Below are 27,617 nucleotides of genomic sequence, written 5' to 3'. Positions count from 1 at the left end.
GTTTTGATCCGATCTTGCCGTCAAACGCGGCCGTGTTAGAGATCACCGTCAAAATGCGGCCGTGTTGGAGATCACCGTCAAACGCGGCCGTGGGTTGTCGTTGTTGTTGGTGTTGTTGTTATTGTTAAAATAAAGATAGAAAAGAATAACACGACCTCAAAAATGCACTGCCCGGCACACGAATAATATCCCGTTATACATTGGTGGGGAATTCTAACCTGGAACACACACTTACCGAAATAACTGACCTCTGGGGAACCTGAATGGTGTTCTTTGAATTTCCACAACAGTAACACTATGTGTGTGTGTGTGTGTGTGTGTGTATATAAATATATATGTATGTATACACACACACACATCACAAAATGAAGTGACATCATGATAAATAGTAATTTATCACTCCAGTAATGGTAAGTAATCAACAGCAGGGTTGAATGCCAGATGATAGGGAGACTTGGACAAAGAAGGGATGTGGAGAGGACATAGGGGTTGGGGAGGACGCATGGGGTCGACATAATGTATACAGAAGCAGACTTTCGGTACGGAAAAATGACCTGTGGAAGGAGGTGGGCTTCGGGGTGTTGGCGCAGGGTGGGTGGGGGGTTAACGGGGATAGGAAAGATCATGGTTTTGGACGAGGATTATCTGAATGGCGGTGAGCTGCTGTCTTGAAGACCTGGAGGGTGGAATGAGATTGAAGAGAATGTTGAAGTTGGTTCCACAAGCGAGAAAAAAAGAAGAACGGATGAGCGAAGGTGAACAGTGATCCTGGATTTTGGGAGTTTCACCAGATGGGTGTGAATAGTGGACCATGTGCACCCTGCAAATACCTTGGGGGTGGGAGGGTATGGAAAGAGCAAAGGGTAAAAGACCTGAAAGGAGGCGGTAGAAGACAGAGACCACCGACCTGTTTGTCATGTGAAAGTGATAAGCCCATTGACTCGAGTTCATCGCAGGAGATTCCTATGATCTTGAAGGCCTTGGTTTCCATGGCATCAAGCTGAGCAAGATGTGAGGTCGGGATGCCAACCCATCGGGGAGAGCATGACTCCTTCAAGCTGACAATGAATGACATAAGTGGGTAGGAGTTCAGTTGTGCCAATGAAGGACCTTGTATGATCAAGGATACCCAGTTGGCGGCTGGCTTTGGAGGCCAACTTTGAAATGTGGTTTGCCCAAGAATGATCATGGCTGATAGTGAGACACAGGAGTTTGAGTGACTGAACTTCCTCAAGAGGTTTGTTAAGAAAGTAGATGGGAGGGTTGCCCAGATGGTGTGTTGTATTGGTTGGGTGGTTTTGTGGCTGTTTGTACCGGTTAAGTGTTTTTTTTTTTGTTAGTTTGCTATTCTTGAATCTTTGTGATGGCTTCCTGTGCTGTTTGCATGTTTTGTGGGAATTCTGTACTGGTTAGGTCGTTTGGTGGGTTTTCTCTATTTGGGGATGTCTATGTGGATGTCATGCATGTAAGTGACGTCTGCCGATATATGAGACATCAGTGATATCTGCCTTTGTCCCACCTGTGTGTTTCCAGCTCTTTGCAGGAGGTGATGCAGTTGCAAGCCACTCGTTTTCCTCAACGCTGTCTTCCCTGGGTTCAGACTACCCTCTCAAAAAAGGTCCTTGAACTACGTGGAGCCCAAACTGAGGGCATCTTCAGGTGACTCCTCAACCTGCTCCACAGATAACGATTATCCAAATTGTTGTTTCCCTCTTTTCTCCAATGTTCAGCTGCTTCTCTCTTGGATGTGCGAGGAGCTTTCTGAAAAGCCATTGTACATGAATGACAATCGGTACGCCCTGCGTGTAATCTGCAGGGCTGGGATGGGCGTTCCTCTTCAAGCAGGGTGTGGATTAATCGTAGATAACTTCAGGACTGTGTCATTTAATAAAATAATTGTCTAATATAACTAATGTCGCAGCACATATTTCAATGTAAGCATGCTCACAGCAGCCATTAAATAGAGTTACTTTCATTACTCGGCCAAGCCAGCCAAACCACCTTTGGCCTGAGTTAATGGTATTGTGGATGTTGTTCATGACATCAATAACCTAACAATTATGCATTTCTGGACAGAATGTCTGGTGACATTGATGAGGTGAATGCCCTCAAGGTGAAGATTGACCAGTGGACCATTCCCAGTGACCTTTCAGACCCACACGTACCAGGTCAGCCTCCTTTCCCAAAGTGTTTTGACTCTTGCCAGCCAATTGGTATCAATGTTGTTGGTTTCCTGATGATCTTCACCTCTGATTGGCTCATGTTTTGTATGCCATCTGAAAATGCCCATCGATGACATGCGCAGCATCTCTACTGAAACTATGGTACCGGGAGTTGGAGGAACCGCTGATCCTGAGTTCTTGCTACCAGCGCTGTGTTTCTCACTATGACAGCCCAGAGACAGCCGTAGCACTGGTCCATGCCCTTCCTGAGGTGAACCGCCTCGTGTTGGCCTACCTCATCAGATTTCTACAGGTCTTGCTGAAATATTTTCTGTCTTTCTTTCAATATGCACACATTAACAACCATTTCTTTTGGATTATTCAATTTTCTGCTCTCCTAGTCACCACGTTAATCTTGCTTCTTCCTCCTTTAAAATTGCTTAACTCGTTACTGCCTTCCAATCCCACCACTGTACAACAGGTGTTCGCCATGCCTGCAAATGTATCTGCCACTAAAATGGATGTAAGTAACCTGGCTATGGTAATGGCACCGAACTGTCTCCGCTGTAACTCTGACGATCCCCGAGTGATCTTTGAAAATGCACGCAAGGAGATGTCATTTGTGCGCACACTCATTCTGCATCTGGATACGTCGTTCGTGGAAGGAATCGAGTGAGGCACAAGGCACAGCAGAGGGAGAGTGTTTGATTGTGGTGTGCAGAACTGCTGATGTGGAATGCCCTGGATGGGGGGATTTGAAATGCTGTAGAGTTATCGAGCAAAGTTTGAGAATGGAAGAGGGCATGCCATGACCTATAGGGAATTGGAGACCTGGGGTGAAATAATGTTTGGAAGGATAATTGGAGGAAGTAATGAGCCTTCATGAGGTCAGAGATGGACTTAAGTGGTCAGAAACCTGGACTTCAGTAGACAATGGACTTCAAAAGAGATGACACCTATCTCCAGCATTAACTGGCCTTTTAGACATTGTTTCCAATTCTCCTTTATCTCTCTAACCTATGCTGGAGACTTGTACTCTTGAATACAATGTGGAGCACTTGGTAAGTCCCGCTTGTGTGAACTCTAACCCCTAAAGCCTCAACTCTACAAGCCCTAACTAGTCTGTCAAAAGTCTCAAACCAGCCTCCATTTTAGCTCTTGTTGAAAATATTTTATTTTCTTTCTTCTTGCTGTGCTTTTTAAAAATTATTTTTCTTTCTTTCTTTCTTGCTTTCCTTTTTTCTTTCTTTCTTTCTTTCTTTCTTTCTTTCTTTCTTTCTTTCTTTCTTTCCTCTTCCATTTTTTGGAATGACGGTTGTAAAAGCCTACCCCTGAATGTTACACTCTTACTACGGGCCGCGTAGCTGTCTTCCCTACGCTTACAGTGTTGGAGCTTCGGGGAGATTTGGGGTCGAGCTGATGTCAGCAGAAATGGCCTGATGACGGCGATAGGGTGGCGGGGGTGGGTTAGTTAAGGACGTCGATAATTAGGATGTTTGTCTCCGGTCAGTTTTAGGCGCGGTTTAACGAGATGTCAGGAAAAGCGAATGTTGGCGTCTTGAGGAGGTGGAGACGTGAAGACATGACTCATTGTATGTGGATAACTACTCCCTACAAATTGAATGTGACGTGTGCGTATCGTGACCATCGTACAATCAGATGCTCGTCAGAAACTGGCTGGTCATGTTTGTGACATACAAAGGCAAAAAGGTATCGGTATGTTTAAAGTGCGTGTTTTAGATGTTTGTGTTTGTGTTTTCTTTTTTTGAACAAATCGACAAATGGTTTTATTAGTCGTTTAAAATAACCTGCTGCTATTTATATTGGTCACAGGGTAAAAACCTATCGTAACCATATCCGGTATTGTGCGAGTGCAGCAGATGATTCAAGAAATTACTGACAAAACTGGACGGTCATTAATGCACTGGATATTTTATTCCATTCGTTTTAAGATGTTCAACCCACATCCAGGTAATGGACCATAATCAATAGGTGTTCGAGTGTCATTTAGTGTCCAGTGCCAAGACCGCTGAAGCTTGATGCTTGTCCTGCAACTTCCAGTTTCAAGTCATTGTGGATTTGAGTTCAACTGTCGTTCTGGTGCTGAGCAGGAAAAAAAAATTAACTTTAAGCTGGCTTTCTCATCTGCTTTTGCACTCATTTGTGTACGTTCATGTTTGTGTGGATTATTTTACAACGATAGGCCACGGCCTGGCTAGATTCCAAACCACAGACTTATTTGCACGAAGTCGTTGGTTCGAATAGTCCTAACTGTGTTGAACCCGTCGAAGCCGGCTCTAAGAGCCGTAGCTAGATTGTATAAGATTCCGTAACCATGGTCCAGCCAGAGCGACATTGCTGTCAAAGACAATACATTTGAGTGGTTTGCCATTCTTCTTCCAAACGCCAATCAGGCCAGGAATTTGACGCGGGTGCTGACCTGCATCAGTCTACTTTTTAGCAGGTAACTTGGGATATTTAACGTACACCGGTGACCGATGGCACATGGGACACCGGGCTTAATGCCCTTCCAAAGGACGGTGCACCCGCTGATGCAGCACCCTGCCCTGCGAAGCACCAGGGTGACAGCTTACAGTCGAGTCAGGAATCAAACCCAGATGAGACGGCTCAAGGGCAAGTGCACCATCATTCCTCCAAACCATCATTCCTGTCCAACAAGATTTGATGTTAAATATATTGCTCTATTTGAATTGGACCATCAAATTTGTGCATCAAAATCTCTAAATAGATGGAAACTCTCAGATTTGAAGGCCTGGTATTCACTGACAAATTGGTATTGCTCAAATGCTGGCACTTAGAATGGGGTGCACGGGGGGGGGGGGCAGCACCTCCCCTCTAAACCATAGACAGCTGAAAAGGGCAAAATGAGGGCGTGGGAGAGTGAGGGGGAAAGAGATTACAGAGGTTTACTATATGGCACGTTGTGATGGGAAATCCCTCTGTAACCCTCTTCGTCTCTTTAAGGTACTGAAGTAACAGCATTGTGTATGTGTCCTCCATGAAACGATGCATACTGTACCGGTCGGTATTCAAGTACCCATTTCCTCCCCTGTGCCATGTCCGTAGCATGTTACAACTTGTGGCACTTTTTCTCACAGCCAGTGATCTTATCCTAACTTGGACAGCTCTGTACTATATACATGTAAATATGGTGATGACTATTTATTATTATTATTATTATTATTATTATTACTATGAATAATAATATTATTGTATGGAGGTTGGAAAACCTCTTTTGTAAAGATCTGTTGCCTATCATGCTGCACCTGTTGCAGTCCCCCACCCCTCCGGACATTCTTCTCCGTTTCCCAAGAAGCATCTCGAAAGCCCTCTTCGCACGAAGCTTACGCTCGTATTGGCATTTCATTCATTGTGTGTAAGGATGTTTTGAGATCCGAGAAGCACTCCCAACAGTATAATTTATTATAATGACGGGTTACCGGATCCCGCCGGCTTTGCGCACTTTGCGAACACCTGTCCTTCGGCCCCTCCATGTTCCGCGCACTCTTTTACATGGACCCGGGATGGGCTCCGGTAACTGTCTGATGTTCCCGGTTGTGTGTTAAACATGGAGTATTTATTTGTTTTGTTTTTTTGTACGAAACGAGTTAATGCCGATCTTCAAAACATATTCGGAGAGGAGACTGTGGATGTAAACCACGTGATGGGTTTACCTGTCTTCACCAATGTTAACATTTGTCATGTTGAGCTATTCATGACAACCCGGTGCAGATTCCCTTTAGTTCTGATGATCAAGTGCACCTGGAAATGGAATTCTTCCCTGAAAAATTAATTTATTTTTATGGTTGTGGTAGTTTCATTGGTTGATTTTTCAATTTTTTTTTATGTGTTATTTTTTTGGTTACTCCAGCAAAGCTTGTGTTCTTCTCGAAAGCCATTGCGTGGCTTTGTGATGAAATTGTACCTTTGGTTCCTGCAAATAAAATCCGTGGCTTCTTGTTGTGGCTCAAAGGAGACCTTGCACACTCATGGTCGAAGGTATACCTGCTCAAGAATCCTATCCTCCCAATTCCATTTTCCTTCCATTCCTCAGCTCAGTTTGTCCTCATTGATTTGAACGGTTCTGCGTCCTGTGCCACCACTGGTTTGAGTTTGTCAACATCACGAGACGATGCAAAGAAACGTCACAAATGGCTGTGTATGTACTTTTGATACAAAATTTCACAAATCTGTGATCTCACCCTTCTTCATACCAGGGAGGACATTCCTCAAGTTAATTGTTTTAATGCCATCAGGTAAACGTCACAACGATGTTTGTCTTTGTCTCTCCTAACCAAGCAACCCTGTTTTACTGAAATATTATATTGTACAAGAAATGTAGTTCAGTGAGTGCTTCCCCTTAAAAGGATGTGCGAAGCTCGTGTGATGCGGACGCAAAGTAATGATGTCACAAATTGGTACGTCACTTGTTACAACGTTGATATCTTGAAAAAAAAACCAACAAAGAACAGGATCAAAGAAAGGTCTCACGGGTGTCTCCTCTCAGCTCGACTCGATGGCTTCGGTGTGTCGATCGTCTTCCGTTAACAAGTCTTTTCGATAAGTCGTGATAAATCCATTACTTTCTCCACATTTATCCTTTCTCGGCTCTGTCTCACTGCCTGATGGAATGACCTTCGGACATGTCTAATGGAGAGGTTCTGGGATCGAATAGTCGAAACTCGTTTCCATCTCACCTGCAGCTCTCCATGTACGAGTTTGTGGGAGAGAGGAGTGGGTGGTGTTTCAAAACCAACTTCTCTTAGCTCTCTCGGGTTACCTTACGAGACTAACATTAAGTATTCGGAGCGTACTTTCTGCATTGAAGCAAATTGCAGTTGCACATCGAGGATGCATATTGTACACAACAATTATTTTATAAATCTTCTTTTGTTTGTGACGTTTTTGTCTGAACATTGCCTTTTCTTTTCTTTTTTTTTTACTGCACAACTGCGATTGATATGAGAGCTATTATTGGAAGCATGCTTGTTCGACTGAGTTCTAAAATCTGGTGATTTTCAGACGAAGTGCCGCACCATCAAACACGCCATTTCTTCATTGGGGAACCGAAGCTGCGTTTCAGCCTCAGCAATAAGGAAAAAGCAAGTCTTGTTCAATGATTGGTTGGTCTCGTGTCATCATTTCCAGGGAGGTTTAACTTGCTAAGTGGGAGGCATAGTCGAGGAGCCCATGACATATAACGAGAACGTTTCCGCTGATGGGATGATGACAGGATGGCTATTTGTTCAAAACAAACGCCAAAGGGAATTATGGATGAGTGGGATACCTGTGGTGCGTTCCATTACCAATCAGCTTGTTATCGCTTGCATAACAAGCAGTTCCTTAACCGTTTCGTTGGAGTGCTTGCTTGAGTGCTTAAGCCACTTGGCGAGCACTCTTCAAGATCATTGAATGATTGCACCCCTGTGGAGATGTAATTGTCAAGGAGGAAGCTTTAAGTTAATTAAGCCCCTCCTAAAAAAAACCAACTCTAATGGGATGGGGGAGGCTTTATAGCTGTTGTGGGGGGGGGGGGTTCTACAATTAGTGCCCCCAATTTTTAATGCTACCCCAGAGTTTTTTTTAGACCCCGAGGAACACAAAACCACCATTTAGGGCTTTTTTTTTAACCTGCAATTCCAATTTCTGAGCTGTATCTTGGATCTGGCTGGGACTTTCAGAATTAAATTTTGACATTGACATATTTTTTTTAACCTCCACCTAATTAAGGTTATGACCTAATTATCATCATTTGAACATTTGTCACCAAAACTCGACCAAGGTTTTGCTGAGCAGAACGGAATTGACCTCTCGAGATAGCCTAGACCATACGCATAGACCCTAGAGGAAGCCGCATTTACGCTTAACCTGCATCATATCCCTCAGAGTTAAAGGTCAAGATCAAGTGGCGATCTAAAAAACAAAAACGCGCGTTTTTGTCATCGCTCAAATTTGCCAATGCGGAATCTTAAAGACTGCTTAGCCTTCCAAGATGTTCTTGCATCTTAGTAGTGGACCTGCATTGAAAGTTGTGCACCTGATATTTGATTTGTGTCCTTCACCTACTTTTAAGAATTGTGACCAAATGAACAAAAAACACCTTTTTCATCATTCCTTGAAAAATTTTCCTTCAGTTTTCATGACGTGTTTTATCGATAGATTGAAGATGGGGACACATTTTATTAATGTACACTCTATCCCTAAATGTTGAGGGCCAAGGTCATATGATGGTTTGAAAAAGAATATGCTGTAATTGGATCGCAGGCCAAGGGTAAATTGTGGGGGATCACCAAAGGTAAGCTGGGGGAGGCATACCCTTGGCGATCGCAAATATCTAGTTGTGGTTTCCATTTCCACGGTTCAGGAATTGATAGGACAAGTTAAAAACCGCCGCGTGATATACCATTATTTTTGGATGCATAGTTGAGGCATCTGAGAAAAGATAAATCAAGTACACTGAACAGAGCAGGATGCAACAGGACAAAGGAACAGTAGAGAGAGCGGTGGGGGACATCAACAGCAGAGTTGAAGGCCAAGTAAGAGGCAGACTTGGACAAACAAAGGGTGTGGAGAGGAATGAGGGGCAGGGGAGGATGCATGGGGTGGACAAAGTGGATAAATCTGAGATGGGGGTGAACAGCTGCCTTGAAGACCTGAAGGGAAGAATGGGATTGAAGGGAATGTGCAAGTTGGTTCCACAGGGGGAAAAAAGAGGTACGAATTAGTGGAGGTGAGCAGTGATCCTGCATTTAGGTTGTTTCACCAGAAAGGGGTTGAGGGTGGACTCTGTGTGCCCTGCAGAAACCTGAGGGGACAAAGGACGGAAAGAGTAGAGGGTGCAAGACCAGCGAGGAGGTGGTCGAAGACAGAAAGACCACCGACGGATCTGCGATGGTGTAGTGATAGACCCATAGACTCAGTTTCAAAACAGGAGATTCCAATGATTTTGAAGGCCTTGGTATCCATGGTGTCAAGCTGAGTAAGGTTTGAGGTGGAGAGTTAGCACAGAAGGGAGAGCAGTACTCCATCAAGCTGCAGATGAAGGCCATGTCGGTGTATCGGCGTTCAGGTGTGCCCAGGAAGGACTTTATGTGATGGAGGATACCCAGTCGGCGGCTGGCTTTGGAGGCCAACTTTGAAAGGTGGTTTGCCCAAGAAAGATCATGGCTGATAATTTGAATGACTGAAATTCCTCACGAGGATTATTAAGAAAGTAGATGGGGGTTTGCCAGATTGTCCTTTCTGAGAAAGATAAGTGAGAGTTGTCAGGATTGAAAGAGATATTCCAAGTGTTTGACCAGATTGTGATATTTTCAAGGTCTGAAAAGAGGGAAGAGGCTAAAGCCTGCCTGTCTGAAGGAGGAGGGATGTCACGGCAGAAGGTGGAGTCATCAGCAAATATAGAAAGGGGATTTTCCAAAATCAGAGAGATAATTTATTTCGATCCATAATATAGGACTGGGCCCAGAACACTGCCTTGGGGCACACCAGCCTTGACAGGGAGAGGAGATGAAAGGATTCCGTTCAGTGCCACATGTTTGCTTTGAGAGCAGAGAAAGTCAGTAAGCCATGTGTGGAGTTGGCCTTCGATGCCACAGGCAGAGAGTTTGGAGAGTGAGGCAGGATGACAGACTGTATCGAAAGCACGATATGTTCAGAGAGACGGTCCTGATCTCAATTCTGACATTGAGGGCCTCCGTCCATTGTTGGGAGAGTAGAAGCAGCATGTCCAAGGTAGAGTGACCTGCTCTGAAACCAAATGGGTGATCTGAGATGAGGTTGTTGGACAAAGGGAAGGATTTCACATCAACTGCGATGATGGATTCCACAACCTTGCTGATTATTGGAAGTAAGCTGATAGGTCTGTAATTGAGAGGATCCGTTTTTGCATCTTTCTTTACCTCACCTGGAACGGAGTTCCGGGGAGCTTATGGGATGGCGCGCCGTCCGTCCGTCCATCCATCCACGAATACTTTCAACTTCTTTTCTGAAACTACACATACGATTTCTATGAAAAACCTTACCACAAGGTTCATCACCATGTATGTACCAAAGTTTGTTCATGGCATGAAAAACAAAAAATCGGACCCTGGTGGGGTATAAGGGGGTTGCCCCCTAAAATATGCATTTTCTTTCTTCTCAGAAACTCCACATACAATTCTGATGAAACTTGACCACACAACCTTCATCACCCGTGATGCACCAAAGTTTGTTCATGGCATAGAACAAGATCGGGGTCTGAGGGGGTCGACGGAGGTAGTTTATGGGGGGGGGGGGTGGGGGGTTTCCACCCCCCATCCCCCTAAAGAGATATTTGCTTTCTTCTCATAAACGATACACACAATTCTGATGAAACTTGATATGACTACAACCTTCATCACCCATGGTGTTTGTCATGACATTAGAAAAATTGGACTCTAAGGGGTTGTAAGGAGGGTTTCCCCCCAAAATATGTATGTGCTTTCTTTTCCGAAACTACACACACAATTTTGATGAAACTTCACTGCAACCTTCATCACCTGTGATGTAGAACAAATCAACAAGCAGACTCCTCATTTGTTCACGGCATTAAAAATAAATCCATAGGTATTTACTTTCTTCTCTGTTACCTATTCTGTGGGTCATCCATGCCTACCATTGCTTGCCTGATGATCTAATGCAGCCTCTACCAGGTGAGCACCCAGGGGGTATTGCCCCTATGTTTATGTAATGCTCTGATGTTGGTGGATTTCCAAGCAGATAGAAGACGACCGAGCTCAAATGACGGGGTGAAAAGGGCAGAGAGAGGAAGTGAAAGAGCAGCAGAGCAGGTTTTTTATGACACGTGAGCTGATGCCGTCTGGTCGGGTTGAATTCAACACCCAACGCCAATCCAATGAAATTTGATATTTTAATTGTAAAACCAACTTCAGTTTAACTGATCTAAGGCTCACATTCCATGTTGTCCATTCTTCTGGACGGGTTGACCAGACCAGTCCAATTTCAGTCTTCTGATTGTTCCCAATCTGTCATCATTTAATTAATTTCCCTGTCTCATCCATCGTCTCTTCTTCGTGTCTCTGTTTTCCTGAGACGTCTCCACACATCATCTCCATCTTCTTTACATACATTTTCGCATTGAACTCGTCCGTTCGCTGATGGTCGTCGAACATCATGACGTATACTGTGCATGTTACACTGCAGTACAATAACAGTTTATTGACAGTCAATATTTGAGATTTTTTTTCTATTCCAGAAACATTTTGTTTACTGACAACAACCCAGGGTTATTTTCACTAATACTCACTTATTCAGCAAAGAAAGAATATGATGAAATCGTTTTGTGTTCCCTGCAGGGGCGTTATGTGCACTATACGTCTTAATCAATCAATTAATTGATTAATTTTTCAAGTTGCAAAATGAGATTCTCACCGAATCGTGAAAGGTCTCTGTAAGGGTCGAGCCTCGCACGAGACGTAATGGCATAAACATATGGTTTTGGCTTCACTGCCTACGTCATAATTGCTCGTTGTACACATTGATTGTCTGAATTTATTAATTTCGCAAATGCTGTCCACTTGCGCTCGACCCTGGTAGATGTGTTGATCACACCTTTGATCACCACTTCAAGGTGGTCCCCAATCGATTTTTATGACTTCGTGAACGGAATCACTGATTTATTAAAATAGTGAATAAGAACCCACCAACACGGATGGGTTAATTTCCTCACTTTGATGATGTCTTCTGTGTACCGCTGTGGCTTGAAATACCGGTTTCCACCAGGTGGTGTTATTCGATACACGTTTATACCTAGAGAGAGAGAGAGAATCGGGGTGCTCTCTGGCCCCGAACCCACGGGAGTAGGACTCATCTAATCAGTTCGTCCTTGTCTCACACGGAACCTGTTCACAAAATTTCATCCGGATCTGTCCACAACTTTTTTGAGATATCCTGCACACAGACAAACAAACAAACAAACAGACAGAAAGGAGTGAAAACATGACCTCCTTCACCTTCGGTAGTGGAGGTAAATTAACAACGCCATTAACTTTGCAAGTGATCTTACCTGTTGGCGTCGATCATTACAGGTGAAATATGCTGTAGTCGGCAGGATTGCAACCTGCACGGTGGATGGGCAAACTAAACGGCATTCAGTGGAGCACATACCACCGCCATTACAGGTTGAACAGCTTACATTTTGTAGGCCACTATAGGTCACATCTGAATCCAAACCTGAACCAAAATCCAAATGGCTTGTTCTTGTCACCTAACCAACTCATCCACCAAGTTTCGTCCGAATCCGTCCATAACTTTTTGAGATATCCTGCACATAAACAGACAGACGTACAGTGGTGAAAACATAACCTGCATCCACCTTCGGTGGTGGAGGTAACTAGAAAGAGCAATCTAATCAGAGATTGCAGACCCTCACCAGGACGTGTTGTGTGTGGCAAATACATGGAAGGATGTACTAAATGAAAGGTCGTTGATTGCAAATTAAAGGTCTAAAAATAAGCTGTTGAGGTCAGAGGTCTGAAAAGCTGTGAAGGTGTAAAGGTTAAATGGTCTGAAGGGTCGAAATGGTCGAAAGTGTCTCAGGGTCTTAAAAGGTGTAATTTAAGGTCTAAACTCTAATGCGTCAGAATTGACTCAAGGATCTTAAAACGTCTACAAAGGGTCTAAAGGTCAAAGGGGTCTAAAGGGTATTAAATGGTCTGAAAAGTGTGATGGTCTCTGGCCAAATGGTCTAAAAGGGTAGAAAGGAGTCTTTGAGGTCTTTCTGGTTGTAAAGTGTCCAAAGGACCTCCTTTGGACCTCCTTTACCTTTACCAATCTAATTTACCAATCTTTACCAATCCAAGGTTAATTTACCTCCACTTTTTTGTAAAGTGTCCAAAATGGGGTATTTGGGGTCTCAGGGATATAAAGGGTGTAATGGGGTCTACAGAGCCTTGTGGGTATTAAGGTTCTGAAGGGTCTTAATGAAGGTTCTTATGGTTCCAAAGGGTCTTCCTTGCTTCCTCAACCAATCCGCTCTCTTCACCATTCTCTCTTCCCCCATCCGCACCAAGTGTCCAGCCCATCTCAGGCACCATTTCACCAATCTCCCTGCCAAGCTCATCTGCACATACATCTCCTCCCTCAGTTCATACATCCTGCTTCCATCCATCCTCTTCACTTGCCCAATCCTCCTGACCCAGTTGTTCTCACAAAGCTGCAACCTCTGTTCAAAATTTACATCCATTTCTATTCAATATTTACATCAACGATTTGGATTGTGGGGGTGAAGAGTAAGCTTTGCAAATTTGCAGATGACACAAAGCTTGGAGGTGCGAGGTGGACATCAGAGAGGTGATGGTGATGATCAGATACAGGAAAGTATTGATATTTGTCAAGATTGGGCAAAAGATTGGCAGATGTAATGTCACCTGAACAAGTGTAAGGTGTTGCGGATGGGAAAGAACAATGAAAATAGAGATTACAGGATGTAAGAGGTAATTTTGGAGCGTGTCACACAGGAGAAGGATCTGGGGGTGGTAATAGATATGGGAGGTAAACAGGTAGCTACAGGTAAAACAAATAGGGTTTTGCGTTGTATTCAGAGGGGGGTCATTTATAAATCAAAAGGAGGTGTTAACATTGTACAGGAATTTAGTGAGGGCCACATCTAGAGTATTTAGTGCAGTTTTGGTCACTACAACTCAGGAAGGACGTCCATGCCATAGAGAGGGTTCAGCACAGGGCTACGAGATTGATTCCGGGCCGATCTAGGCTCAGCTATGAGGAGACAAGGAGACAGGGCCTTATACACTAGAAAGGAGGTGGTTACGAGGAGATATGATAGAGATGTTTACGATAATGAAAGGTTGAGATAAAATTTGTGAAGATGAATTATTCAACAGAGTAGACAATGATAGGACCAGGGGCCATGGCCTGAGAGTGAAGAAGAGGAGAGTTAAGATGGTGGAAGGAAGGGGACTTTCACTCAGAGAGTAGTTATTGCATGGAAGGGTCTCCCTGGAAAGGTCGTGGCAGCACAAACAGTGTCAGTATCGGTTTACATTGGAATGATCTTGATTCGTACTCCGTGGGATTGGAGACACCACACGGTACAAGAAGATTGGAGGGATTTTTAAGGTCCTTGACAATGGGCCCGTTGTGTGGTGGTTGTGTGGTAGTTGTGGTGGTTGTGTGGTGATTGTGTGGTGGTTGTGGTGATTGTGCGGTGATTGTGTGGTGGTTGTGGTGATTGTGTGGTGATTGTGTGGTGGTTGTGGTGATTGTGTGGTGGTTGTGTGGTGATTGTGTGGTGGTTGTGGTGATTATGTGGTGGTTGTGTGGTGATTGTGTGGTGGTTGTGTGGTGATTGTGATGTCTGTGAGGAGGTCTCGTCGAGGGATAGTTTGTGTTTAGTTGCACGTCACACGGTGTTGTATCATCTTCACCATTAAACCGCCTTTGCCGAATCCATAAAGAAAGAAAAAAAATTTTTTCCCCCATTTTGATTATTTAATTCCCTCAAGTGATATATCCCTGATGCTGTCACACGTCTCTCATCACCCCTCCCCTCCTCATAATTAAATAGAAGTCGTTATAGCTTGATCCTCAATGTGGCGTCGGTATATGATGGGCGGTGTATTGTTGAAAGTGCTGTTTAGATCGGTCAGAAAAAAAAAATAGACTTTTTCTTCTGATTTCGTTTGATGCCGACGTAGATATATACGTTTCCCCCTGAAAGGCGATGACGAACGACGAAAAAATTGATCAGGATTATTTTTTAAAATTAATTCATTTAACTTGTATAAGAACGAACTCGTCCTCAGAGCGTCGTGCGACGGGGCGTCATGGCGACGGGATTAGAGGTATTAATTGAGCGGTTAGGTTTGCAAGATTTGGCGGATAGAGTTCGGTTTAATGATCTATCGCTAGATGTTGCTCTTGAAGGACCGGATGACGGTGCTGCTGTGGTGCTCCATCGCTTGGCCGATCGCCTGAGGTCCAGGTCATTGACCGAAGATCCCGGTACTTGGTTGCAGCAGTTCTTCTCGTGGGCTGAGGGATCTTGGCTCTTCGGACGAGACGTGTGTTCCATGGAGCCCTTGGTCCGGGCTCACAAGGATCTGACGAGCGCTGCCAGGACCTTCTTGGCGCTGCCCAAGTGTCCTCCAGAGAGCAGGACTCTCCCTGCTCACGTGTATGTGGAGCTGCGGGACCAAGCACCGGGCCTACTCGGAGCCTTCGAGCGTCTGTTCACCAAGGGAGTCGAGCTGAGGGACGGTTCGGACGAGGGACGGGTCAGTGGTGCAGGATGTGTGGGAATGGGAGCTCGTTGGTCCTCGGACACCGAGGGACGGGTGGAAAATGAGTGTTTTATGTTAAACCCATTGGAGTCTCCTCGGGTTCATGTGGACTTGGGTCTTTGCTTTGAAATCCTAACATTTTTAAATGAAAGTTGATCCAAAAATGGAGAAATCCATGTAAATAGTGGAGATGGAGATGGAGGAAGTGGGATATGGAGGGAGGGAGGGGGAGATAGAGGGAGATTGAGGAAGGGAGATAGAGGGAGATGGAGGGAGGGAGGGAGGGGGAGAGGGATGGAGAGAGGGGGGAGATGGATGGAGGAAGGGAGGGAGAGAGGGGGGAGATGGAGGGAGGGAGAGAGGGGGAGATGGAGATGGAGGGAGGGAGAGAGGGGGAGATGGAGATGGAGGGAGGGAGAGAGGGGGAGATGGAGATGGAGGAAGGGGAGATGGAGAGAGAGGGAGAGAGATAGATAGAAGGGAGGACGAGGGAATAGAAGCTTTTGTCCTCGGTGGTCATGATTGGCACGATCTCGAGGAGGTCCCGGTCCAACCCGTGAGCTCACGTTCAGTACAGCCTGGTGTTGGCTCGGAGGTTTGGGTGGTGGCTTGGGATCCTAGGGTCCTGAGTTCAAGCCCCGTCAGCCGCTGAATTAATACACCCAGGGGGTTGACTCAGCCTGTCATCCTTCCGAGGTCAGCGAAATGAGTACCAGTTCCAGTGTGTGTACTGGTAGAGGGGCACTGCACCAGCGACACAGTCACGCTTCAAGAAATGATAAAACCTCCCCAGCAGCTAAGCTGCCACATGACCACCACCACCACCACCACGTTCAGTTCGACTTGTTTGTCAATTGTGTCAACCAATTGACGCAGAACACCATTTGGCCCACCGTGCCTGTGTTGTCTGGGATCAATATACACACTATCACCCCTTGTCATGTTTACTTTGATACGTTAACCCTATTGTCCTGACGGAGTGTGCTCGCGACGTGTGTGCAGCAATGCGTGTGCAGGGTGCTACGTTCCTCCGGGCCAAACCTCCTGCTTCTTGCTGTGACCTTCATCGAGCCTCGTACCTGGAGTGGTCCTGCTGCCGTCCACGCCGCGGCGCAGTTGCTGTCGGTGTTGCGCCGCACCTTGGATGTTCAAGATGACCAGCAGCTGCTGAGCCCAGAGCCTGGGCACGGCGGTGGTCTGGCGAAGGCGGCGTTGGCACTTCTGCGTCCCAAACTTACGAGGTTGTCGGTGACTGCTGGTTGTCTGTGACAATGTGGCCGTACAATTGTTGTGTATTCCTCACCGTTCATTATTGCACTGGCTGGATCTGTGGAATTGTACATGTGTTTTCAGGGAGGTGTGGGCAGAAGATGAGAGCAGTCGACACGTGTTCGCATGGCTGTGCCTGCGCCTCGTTCGACCAAGCCTAGCTCCGCACATCCCCGCACTGTTGCCTCCCTGTCTCATCCTCTTAGATGATTATCGCCTTCCGAATCAACTGCTTGGCCTGCAGTGTATAAAACACGTCGTCGCCAACACCGTAAGCTCGTCGCTCGCTGTGCGCCGTCGTCATCGTGGAGGGGGTGAAGTAATTGGTTCACTTTTTCTGTCTGTGTGTCTGCAGACGTCTGTCTATGATCGAGGAACAACTTGATTTCAATTGAATTTTATATTTTGAATGGATTGTGAATCGGAACACGAACCGACAGTTTAGCAGTACTTTGGCTCTGAATTTGGAAAATTGTACGGTATCTTAGTCCTGAACGTACATTTGCAGAGAGGAGTGTGATAATATTTTTTATTCTGTCGACATATCTGGCATTCGAAAGCAGAACTGAAAATCATTCGAAACAGAAAACTTACTGTTTTTAGGGACGTGATTATGGTCACAAACAACAAGCACGAAGAACTAATTTAAAAGGTGGCGTAAAAGACTGTGCAGCAATGGCGGTAAAGTTCCTGGTTTAAAAATATATATATATATATTTATTTATTTATTTATTCATTCATTCATTTTTTTAACAGCCTTTAAAACATTTTATTTACTTTCAATTGGATTACATACAAACGTGAACAATGTAGAACACAAATCGCCCTCTTGCCACTTTCAAAAACTCTAGTTTAGCAGTACTTGGAGAAAATATGACGCCATCTCGACCAATGAAATGTTCACGCTCTTAGCGTTGGGAGATTCAGACAAAATTGCAGCTCGTAGGAAATATAGATTGTGTTTGGAAACTCGAAGCAAGTGTTCACAAAACCGTTCTCATGTCCTTTTTTCTTGAGACTCTCATTATTATGTTTTTTATAATTATGATTATTATTCTATTTTTGTGTGTGCGCCATATTGTACTCCGCACCCTTCCGTCCACATCTGTCTTTTTCTCCATACATTGACCCAATGATGTGTGTCTGCATGTAGCCACTCGCGGTGCTGCGCTGTCAGGATCGAGCTGAGGTCATCTACCATGCCATCCATAAGCATCTGTACTCACGAGATGCACAACTACTTCAGGTATTACAATGAACTTCTGTTCTCACTTGCTTGCTCTCCCCCACCCCCACCCACCTCCTCCTCCTCACTGTTCACAACCTCTTTTTCCTTCTCGCACTGCTCCCCCACACATCTCCACCATTTTACACTCAACCCTAACCCGAACTCACCATATCCAGTGTGACTACCGAGTCATTACCTGCCAAGCTTTTCTTCTGTTCATGCTTTCTTTTTCTTAAGTAATATGTTGAACTTTTATAATCAAAGTGGATTGTGACCCTTTATCCTTTTATCTGAGTGTTCCTCAATCGGGTGCATCATTTTCCCCCTTGGTTTGAAATCTATCCGTCCCTACCCTACAAACATTACATTATGAATAAAAATCATACCTGTGAAATTTTAGCTGATTTTGGATGATGTTTAGGGGGGGGGGGCACCATGTGTTTGAAACTTCCAGGATTCAAAGTTCCAGATTTTCCCAGATTTTGATGTTAAACCATTGACCAGGTTGGTGCAGACCAGTCAAATCACCCCTAAGCATCATAAAATGACAAACAAGGGCCAGGTACAGCTACTAGGAAGATTTTTCAATTTTCCAAAGTAGGGTGGATATACTGGTTCTGGCTCACTTTTCCCCATGTAAATGAATGGGGGATTTTCAGCGATTCCCTTATTTTTTCCCTAAAAATAAACCCCCTTTTTATCCGTTTTTCCCTGCTGTGCAGGGGTTTGGCTTTTTGTGAGGCAATGTTTTATGGCCGGATGCCCTTCCTGGTCGCCTCTTATGACACACAGGGATATGGTACACCTATTCTAACCGGGGCATACACCGGGACCAGTACACTGGCACTCATTTCGCCGACCTCGGAAGGATGACAGGCTGAGTCAACCCCCTGGTGTTAATTCAGCAGCCAACGGGGCTTGAACTCAGGACACTGGGATCCCAAGCCAACACCAGGCTTAGCCAACACCAGGCTTTGTAGGTATATGTATATGTGTATATATATATATATATATATATATATATCCATCCATCCATTAGGACCATACTCTGTGCAGAGCGTTGGTGCCGCCGAAGCAGTCTCCTTGGCTATTGGGAACAATCCTGGACGGGTCGCCACTCCGACACAGTATACCAGCATGCTGGCACTCATTTTGCCGACCTCGGAAGGATGACAGGCAGAGTCAACCCCACCTGGTGTTAATTCAACAGCTGAGCGGGATTTGAACTCAGGACCCTAGGATCCCAAGCCCACTACCTTAACCATTAAGCCAACACCAGGCATATATATATATATATATATATATATATATATATATATATATATATATATATATATATATATATATATATACATATATATATATATATATATATATATATATATATATATATATATATATATAGATATATATATATATATATAGATATATATATATATATATATAGATATATATATATATATATATATATATATATATAACCAGGCTATCCCAAGGTATATTTATTTGTCTCCCCTTTTAACCTGGGGGTTGAACAGCTCACTCATTGAACCTATAAAGATTTGTTCATTCTCAAATTCCTTCAATAGTTTAATTTTCTTTGCACAATAATCCCCATCTAAAATATTGAAAAACAAAATATTTGAATCTTTATATTTTTTAAGATACCCCTTTTGTGCCATTACGAAATGATAAACTTCTCTTGATGATCCCATCTGGCCACCGCCCGAGTTGCAAATCATTTTTGTGTATAAACCACGCCATAAAAAAAGTTTTGTTTCAAATGTTTTCAGTTCATGCCCTGAAAATGAGGAAGTGTTTTTTTTGACACGATCGTGCTGTGAAAAGAAAAACAGGAACTATTCTGAGACAAGGTCTCGTGTTTATATTTTATCTCGGAACACGAACTGAAAACATTTGAATCAAAACCATTTTAGGGCATTTTCAGTATGTTTTGAAAATATATCTCCCAGTTATTTTCCAAGCTGTCATTTCCTGTGGCCGCACCCAATGCTTAGGTAATTTCCTCGTCGTTGCCTTATAAGTGATTCGCCAGACAAAGTTTCTGCCAGACAGGATTTTCATTTTTACAACTGAGACATGAGCGATCTTTCTTCCCGAGGTGCATGAAATTAATGCTCTTATTGAAGAGGTCAATCATCTTAGAAGAGAATTGAAAAACATTTTTAAAGACTGACACGACGTCTTATCACGGCCCAGAGACATGGACTCTCTCTTCCGATGAACAAAACAGCTCACTACAAAGTTGGTAAGTTTGTGTATGGTTTTCTCTTTGAACGATGAAGCAAATGATTATAAATTAAATCATGATAATTCTGATATATTTTTTTTTTCCTGACAGGTCGTTGGAAGAAATTGAGTTTACATATCACGATGAGGTGCATCAAATGAATACTCTTATTGAAGAGATCAATGATTTTAGAAGAGAATTGAAAGACATTTATAATGAGTGGTACGAAGTCTTATCACGGCCTCTGATCTCGAATGAATTAAACCAATGGTGAGACGTGTGTGTGTGTGTGTGTGTGTGTGTGTGTGTGTGTGTGTGTGTGTGTGTGTGTGTGTGTGTGTGTGTGTGTGTGTGTGTGTGTGTGTGTCGCTTTCCCTGTCTGTTTGTATCTCTCTCTGTCTGTCTCTTCATCTATACCCTTGACTTATTTTTTTTTTTTTCAGCACTATCACACAACATCAGCTGTTGAAGCAATCTTGTACAACACATGATTTTCTGGAGGTAAATGTTTCTGAATTATTATTCATATCACTCTCTCTTTAGAATGTCGTCTTATGTTGGTTGCATCATTAGTTTGGACGCGGTTTTGTCAGTACACTGGAATTCATTTTATTGGCCTTGAAAGGATGACAGGCTGAGTCGGCCTCCTGGTGTGTTAATTCAGTGGTCAACGAGGCTGGTGTGTTAATTCAGTGGTCAACGAGGCTTGAACTTAGAACCAACACCAGGTTTACTCATATTACCATGTAATTATCTTTATAAAACCTAATTATTATCCACTTTTTGTTTCAAAACAGAATATGGTGTCTGAGTTTCGAAATCACAAGACATCTGAAGAAGATTGCTGGGAAAGATTATACATTCTCGCAAATGAATATTTAATATTTTCAATATTAATAAATTATATTTGTTTTGTTTACAATTACTTGATTCTGAATTTCAAGAAGAGGATCAAGACATGAAGGGGGGATAGGTGCGCCCCCCCAATGACCCATCACCCCTCATCCCATCCCTCCCCTCCCCATGTGTGTGTGTGTGTGGGGAAGGGTGGGGGTGGGATGAGGGAGGTGGTGGGTCAAAGGTGGGGGCGCACAGGGGGGATGAGGGGGTGGGGCTTGTGTGGGTGGGGCTTGTGTGGGCGGGGCTTCAGTGGGAGGGGTGTGTGTGGGTGGGGCTTGTGTGGGTGGGGTTTATGTGGGCAGGGTTTATGTGGGTGGAGCTTCGGTGGAGCTTATGTGGGAGGGGTGAATGTTGGATGAGGCTTATGTGGATGAGGTTTTTGTGGATAAATGGATGGGTGGATGAGTGGAGCTTGTGTGGATGGGTGGATAATTTTTTAATTAAATAAACATGTTGTGTGTGGGGAACTAATTAACTAATCACTAATTATGTGAATATGATGAATATGGGTGGAACTTGTGTGTGTGGAGCTTGTGTGGGGTGGAGTTTTTGTGTGGAGCTTGTGTGGGGTGGAGTTTTTGTGTGGAGCTTGTGTGGGTGGGGTTTATGTGGGGGGAGTTTGTGGGCGGGGCTTGTGTGGGGTTTGTGTGGGTGGAGTCAAAAAGGGGCGGAGTCAAAAAATTTCAATTTATTGGGGTTTGTGTGGGGTTTGTGTGGGTGGAGTCAAAAAGGGGCGGAGTCAAAAAATTTCAATTTATTGGAGCTTGTGTGGGGTTTGTGTGTGGTGGGGTTTGTGTGGGGATTGTGTGGGGTTTGTGTGGGTGGAGTCAAAAAGGGGCGGAGTCAAAAAATTTCAATTTATCTTTGTCTTTTGTAATTCCTGTGAATAAAATGAACCTAAAATCTCTTCCCCTTCCAAATCATATATCTTATAAGTCCAAGGAACCGTATCTATTACATCAACAATTTTAAAAAGCTCGTTGGTCCATCTTTTAATATAACCCTTTTCAAAATGAGATTTCCACCTATATATTCTTACGATATCACCAACTTTGAACTTAGGTTTTCTGACGTTAATCTCTTTCATATTTTAATTTTGTAAATGTTTCTGATGGTTTCATATTTGTTGACGTGTGAATCGTGTCATTATACTTATCCACAATATCCTGAATAAAAGATGACCATTGTTGTGAACCGAGTTGTGTGAATTTTTTATATAGTCTCTCTTTTAAGGTACGATTAAAACGTTCAACAACAACTGCCTTCCCTTCATTAAAGGTACTGTATAATGTTATACTGTTATTTTTTAGAAAATTCATAAATGTCTTGTTATAAAACTCTCTACCCTCATCAGTCCACAATTTTTTAGGTTTTCTCTTACTTTTATTAAATATCTGTTGAAAGGCTAACATAAGAGTATTACCTGTTTTGTTTTTTAATGGGACAACCCATACGTATCTACTCCTCAAATCAATAACGGTTAAAGCATACTTGTACCCCTTATCATTATTGAGTTCAATCAAATCAGCAGACCAGATATAATCAACTTCCTTGGAATAAACTTTCCTTCTCTGAAACTTTGTGAATATTGGTTTATGTAATTCATCAGCTAATTGCTCTTCAGTCTTAATGACATCATTAGAGCCTATAAGTTTTTTGAATTTCCAAGTCCAAGTTTCAATTTAGCACTGATCATCTTCTTCACAATGAACCGATCAACTTTTTCTCTCAAGGTTGGATTTTGTATCAGAGACAAATTATACAACATTTCTCTATCGGCTTCATGCTTTTCTTCCAACGTTGTGGTATTCCCATAATCAATATCGTGTCTCATGCACACTTCATCAACTCTATTGATAGGCTTACTCCAGAATTTAGGATTGTCTGCCTCATCTAATCTTTTATCCAAGTTTGTGCCTGGACCACAGAAAGAATACCCTGGAAGATGTAATTCCCCTGGTATTCCAGTAGTTGTAAATTTACTTCCTGATAAAAACTTTTGTATATCTCCTCCTCGTTTGTGTTTGGAGATAAATTGATTTTTTTGAACCACACACCGAACATATACCTTTTTGTATAACCCTGTTATTTTTACTTTTAATATATGAAATATTTTTAGTATTAGTTTTCTTTTTACATTTGAGACAATAACTCATTTATTTATGTGAAAAATTCCTGCAGAGTGCAAAAACCTTTTTAGTTTCCAACATGCACATTTGAATCTTAATTTTTAAAACATAAAGAATCCTTAGAAATGCCTTCACTCTCTCCTCCATTTATTTAAGAAAAAAAAAATAAAAATGAAAAACTTGAATTAAAATGAATATCTTGTCGATGTCAATATTCTTGTCGAAAGTATTGCAAATAGACTTGTCAATTCTTTGTTTTCCTCCTTGGTGGGTTGAGTTATTTTCTGTAATACCACCAATCTTTTTTTAATCTCACTGGTTTCCATATTTTGATATTTATTTTGTCTCGCTCTTTCCTCCCTCTCCTCCCTCTCTCTCTTCTCTCTTTCCTCCCTCTCTCTCTTCTCTCTTTCCTCCCTCTCTCTCTCTTCTCTCTCTTCTCCCTTTCCTCCCTCTCTCTCTTCTCTCTTTCCTCCTTCTCTCTCTTCTATGTCTTCTCCCTTTCCTCCCTCTCTCTCTTCTCTCTTTCCTCCTTCTCTTTCTTCTCCCTCTCCTCCTTCTCTCTCTTCTCCTTTTCCTCCTCTTCCCTCTCTTCTTCAACTCCTTCCTCATCCCTTATTATCCTTGAATCGCTTACACCCCATAGAATATTATACATATATTCATCAGGATTTCTTGTTATTCCTGTATCCAAAATAATTTTTTACAACAGGAAACCAATAAAATTTCTTTTGAATTTCTAAAAGAGCCTTACCTTTTCTTAACTTTATCATTTTTTCATTATTTAACATTCTAATTAAATCTAAAGTTGTCGGTTTATCAACATCAGCATAATGCCAATCTTTTATTGAAAATACCTCATTCTTATGTTGTAGAACATATTTATTAAAATACCGAATACCCTTTTCTTGAAGGTATGCTTGGACACAGAAATGATAATTTTCTTGAAGCCTTCTTGCTGTCATTTATGTATTAGAAATATATGTTAGAATAATATTATGGCACGAAACACCTCCCCATCTTCCCATAGTTAAATCATTTTGTATTTCCTTACTTATTACACTGAACAACAAATTTCAAATTTTTTTTTTTACTGGAGATGTGTAAAGTGATTAAGTCTAATTTGGGTACGCTGATTTCAAAAATCATAACCGTTTTGCTGTATCACGTCAGGATTTTCAGGAACAGAAATATTCCCATTGCCTAGAAGTCAGGATTTCAATGAAATTTACATATGTCTTTAACATGTCTATTTCGTACAATTGTTGTTAACTTGTGTTATGTTTCTTTCTTTCAGATAAAGATGAGTAGGCGTTCCTGTACCAATCATCCTGACAACTTCTGTTATGTCTGTGGTCGGTATACCAAAAAAGATCAACAGCGAAGTATATCTACAGCAGTGAAAATGAAGGCCGCCTACTTTCACTACTTCGGGTGTAAGGTGGGGGACCAAGAACAGAGCTGGGCACCACACATCTGCTGCACAAGCTGTCACACAACCTTGACTCAGTGGTTGGTGGGCAAGCGCGCGAGCATGCCATTTGCGGTGCCCATGATATGGCATGAGCCGCAGAATCATCATGATGATTGTTATTTCTGCTGCACAAGCATCGCCGACTTCAACAAGAAGAATAAAGGTCACATCAAGTACGCTGACTGCGTCTCTGCTCGTAAACCTGTGCCTCATGATGACGAGAACCCCGTTCCAACACCTCCAGCTGATCAGAACATAGCTGTAAGCAGTGGTGAAGAGGATGGTGATGATGAACCTTTTGAACCCGACACTCAAGAATCACACCTTCTGAACCAGGGAGACTTAAATGATCTTGTAAGAGATCTCTCGCTGTCAAAGGCGAAGGCAGAGCTGCTTGGATCAAGGCTGCAGCAGTGGAATCTACTTGAACCTAACACCAAGATATCCTTGTTCAGAGCACGTCACAGAGACATGGCTGAGTTCTTTGAGATGGAAGACACGATGACATTCTGCAGTGACATCAACGGTCTGTTGAAAGAACTTGGGTGTGATCACGATCCTGCAGACTGGCGCCTCTTCATCGACTCGGGAAGAACAGCTTGAAGGCTGTTTTGCTCCACAATGGCAACGAGAAACCATCAGTCCCACTGGCTCACGCGTTCGGCATGACAGAGACCTATGAGACTATGCGGCAGCTGCTTGATTCCATCAAGTACAATGACTTCAACTGGCACATCTGCGGAGACTTGAAAGTGGTGGCGCTGTTGTTAGGGCTGCAGTCAGGCTACACGAAATACATGTGCTTCCTTTGTCTCTGGGATAGCAGAGACGACAAGAATCACTGGACGAAGAAAGATTGGGAAGAGCGAAAAGAGCATGTACCTGGTCGACACAACGTGAAGCATGTCGCCCTTGTCGACCCAGCCAAGGTTTTCCTTCCACCACTCCACATAAAGCTCGGCTTGATGAAAAGTTTTGTACGGGCAATGGATCTGAATGGGCGTGGGTTTTTATACCTCAAGGAAAAGTTTGGCAACACCTTGTCGGAGGCCAAGATCAAGGCTGGTGTCTTTGTTGGACCGCAAATCCGACAGATTATGAAGGACGAAACTTTCCGACAACTCTAAACCCCAAAGAGCTGGCAGCGTGGAGGAGCTTCAAAGCTGTGACGGACAACTTCTTGGGGAACGAGCGCGCGGACAACTATGAAGAAATAGTGCAGCAGCTGCTGGAGTCCTTCAGGAAACTTGGCTCCAGGATGTCCCTGAAAATCCATTTCCTACACCAGCACCTGAACTTCTTCCCTGACAACTTGGGAGCAGTCTCGGACGAGCACGGCGAGCGATTCCACCAAGAGATTTCACTCATGGAGACACGTTACCAAGGGCGGCACAACCCGAACATGATGGGCGATTTCTGCTGGTTCCTGCATCGTGAAACTGACACAGAGCAGCACAAACGCAAAGCCAAATGCCTAAAGCATTTTTAATTACATTCTAGTGGAGTTTTTCTGTAATTTCTATAATTTTGAAGCATTCATGATGAAATAAATGAATAAATGAATTTTTGTAAATTTCATTGAAATCCTGACTTCTAGGCAATGGGAATATTTCTGTTACTGAAAATCCTGACGTGATACAGCAAAACGGTTATGATTTTTGGAATCAGCGTACCCAAATTAGTCTAAATCACTTTACACATCTCCAGTAAAAAAATTTTGTTGTTCAGTGTTATATATATATATATATAATCCTGTTTTTTCTGTTTTCATGAGATAAACAAGGGCAAAACCATTATTAAATTATTTTATTTGTTGTTTACTAATCGTGGCCCCACAAAACTCATTCTCGATACCAAGTGGATAATATTCTTCCTTACGAGACTGATTTAATTGTTCCAGGTCTTCGAGGTTAATTTTAAATGACCAATTATACCCTAAATCATTCATATCATACCCCCATTGTTCTATTCTCATACAAACGATACGCCCTTCTTTATAAAAAATTATTTTAATTCGAACTGTGAATTCTGTATGACCTGGAGATAATATCAACACTTCTGTATCTTTGGAATACACGGCCGTTTTATTTAAGGATATATATTGTGATAAATCGCTTAATCTCACCAAGTCATTCACGTCAGTCGGGCTTGGATAATTTTTTAATTTATAAGCATTTTTCATGTTAATATTTTTGGTTATATTATATTTATGTCGTTCAGCCTGTGCCTTTGTGAAATAATTTGAGAAATCAATATCCAGTTCTTGAGATACACCAAAGATAGAACCATCTTTACCAACATAAGTCATTTATATTAGATTAAAAATAATATTGTTGCGGATTCGCGCCCGCCGGCGTGCGAGTGGCCACGTAACTCGAATCGCGGCACGTCGCCCACCGGACGGACAATCCCGTCGTGACCCTCTCGGACTAACGCCGGGAACTAGTCACGGGTGGGCCTTTCGGCCTCACCACGATTGTGCCAATCGGCCCCCCGCGTGGGATAGGGTTGCTCGCCAAATTCGACCTACCTAAGTACCCACACGGAGGGTAGACCGGGCGATCGCATCTCGCCGCAGGTCGACTTCGGACACGGGCCACTTTAAGCGACCCGTTCCGTACTATCGGGATAACCGAGCGGTGTTATCGTCAACCTCGACGGTTCGATTAATTATTGGGCGTATTTAGCCCATGACCAATCCTTTACGTGAAGTAAGATGGAGATTCAATAAAAGAAAAGACGAAGCGAAACGGGAAAAACAGTTCAACATAAAGCACATTTATTCCGCGGCAAACGGAAAGCACACATATACAATTACAATAATTATGCACCAAAAGCAAATGTAAAAGTAGAAGAAACACAACAATTCTGCACAAAAAGCAAATGTAACAATGTAGATCTAC

General features: G+C 43.1%; 2 protein-coding genes and 1 long non-coding RNA gene across 5 annotated transcripts in view; all 3 read left to right on the top strand.

The window, feature by feature from the left end:
• The window catches only part of ARHGAP39 (Rho GTPase activating protein 39), a 49,274-nt gene extending 43,132 nt beyond the window's left edge, over window positions 1–6,142 (top strand). The window contains 4 exon segments of the mRNA XM_085845160.1: window positions 1,534–1,659; window positions 2,077–2,168; window positions 2,306–2,475; window positions 2,644–6,142. Coding sequence (XP_085701286.1) covers window positions 1,534–1,659; window positions 2,077–2,168; window positions 2,306–2,475; window positions 2,644–2,838 — 583 coding nt within the window. The 3' untranslated portion in view covers window positions 2,839–6,142.
• An 8,725-nt stretch (window positions 6,143–14,867) lies between these two features.
• The window catches only part of TTI2 (TELO2 interacting protein 2), a 50,910-nt gene continuing 38,160 nt past the window's right edge, over window positions 14,868–27,617 (top strand). For 2 of the 3 annotated variants that reach the window (XM_085845155.1, XM_085845154.1), the window contains exons 1-4: window positions 14,868–15,457; window positions 16,466–16,704; window positions 16,817–17,003; window positions 17,886–17,978. In XM_085845155.1, the coding sequence (XP_085701281.1) occupies window positions 15,008–15,457; window positions 16,466–16,704; window positions 16,817–17,003; window positions 17,886–17,978 (969 nt within the window). In that variant the 5' untranslated portion in view covers window positions 14,868–15,007. The remainder of the gene's footprint in view (window positions 15,458–16,465; window positions 16,705–16,816; window positions 17,004–17,885; window positions 17,979–27,617) is intronic. The other variant, XM_085845153.1, reaches the window with a different exon arrangement.
• LOC147016475 (uncharacterized) lies at window positions 19,419–21,220 on the top strand. Its single transcript, XR_015049063.1, has 3 exons — window positions 19,419–20,481; window positions 20,655–20,712; window positions 21,009–21,220. It is a non-coding gene; the product is annotated as an uncharacterized LOC147016475 (long non-coding RNA).

The sequence above is a fragment of the Eptatretus burgeri genome, chromosome 11, assembly GCF_056783735.1.
Source record: "Eptatretus burgeri isolate ZD-2024b chromosome 11, Ebu_testis_v1, whole genome shotgun sequence".
Lineage (NCBI taxonomy): Eukaryota > Metazoa > Chordata > Myxini > Myxiniformes > Myxinidae > Eptatretus > Eptatretus burgeri.
The sequence above is the reverse complement of the archived record's forward strand: the minus strand, read 5'-3'. Positions and strand labels throughout refer to the sequence as shown.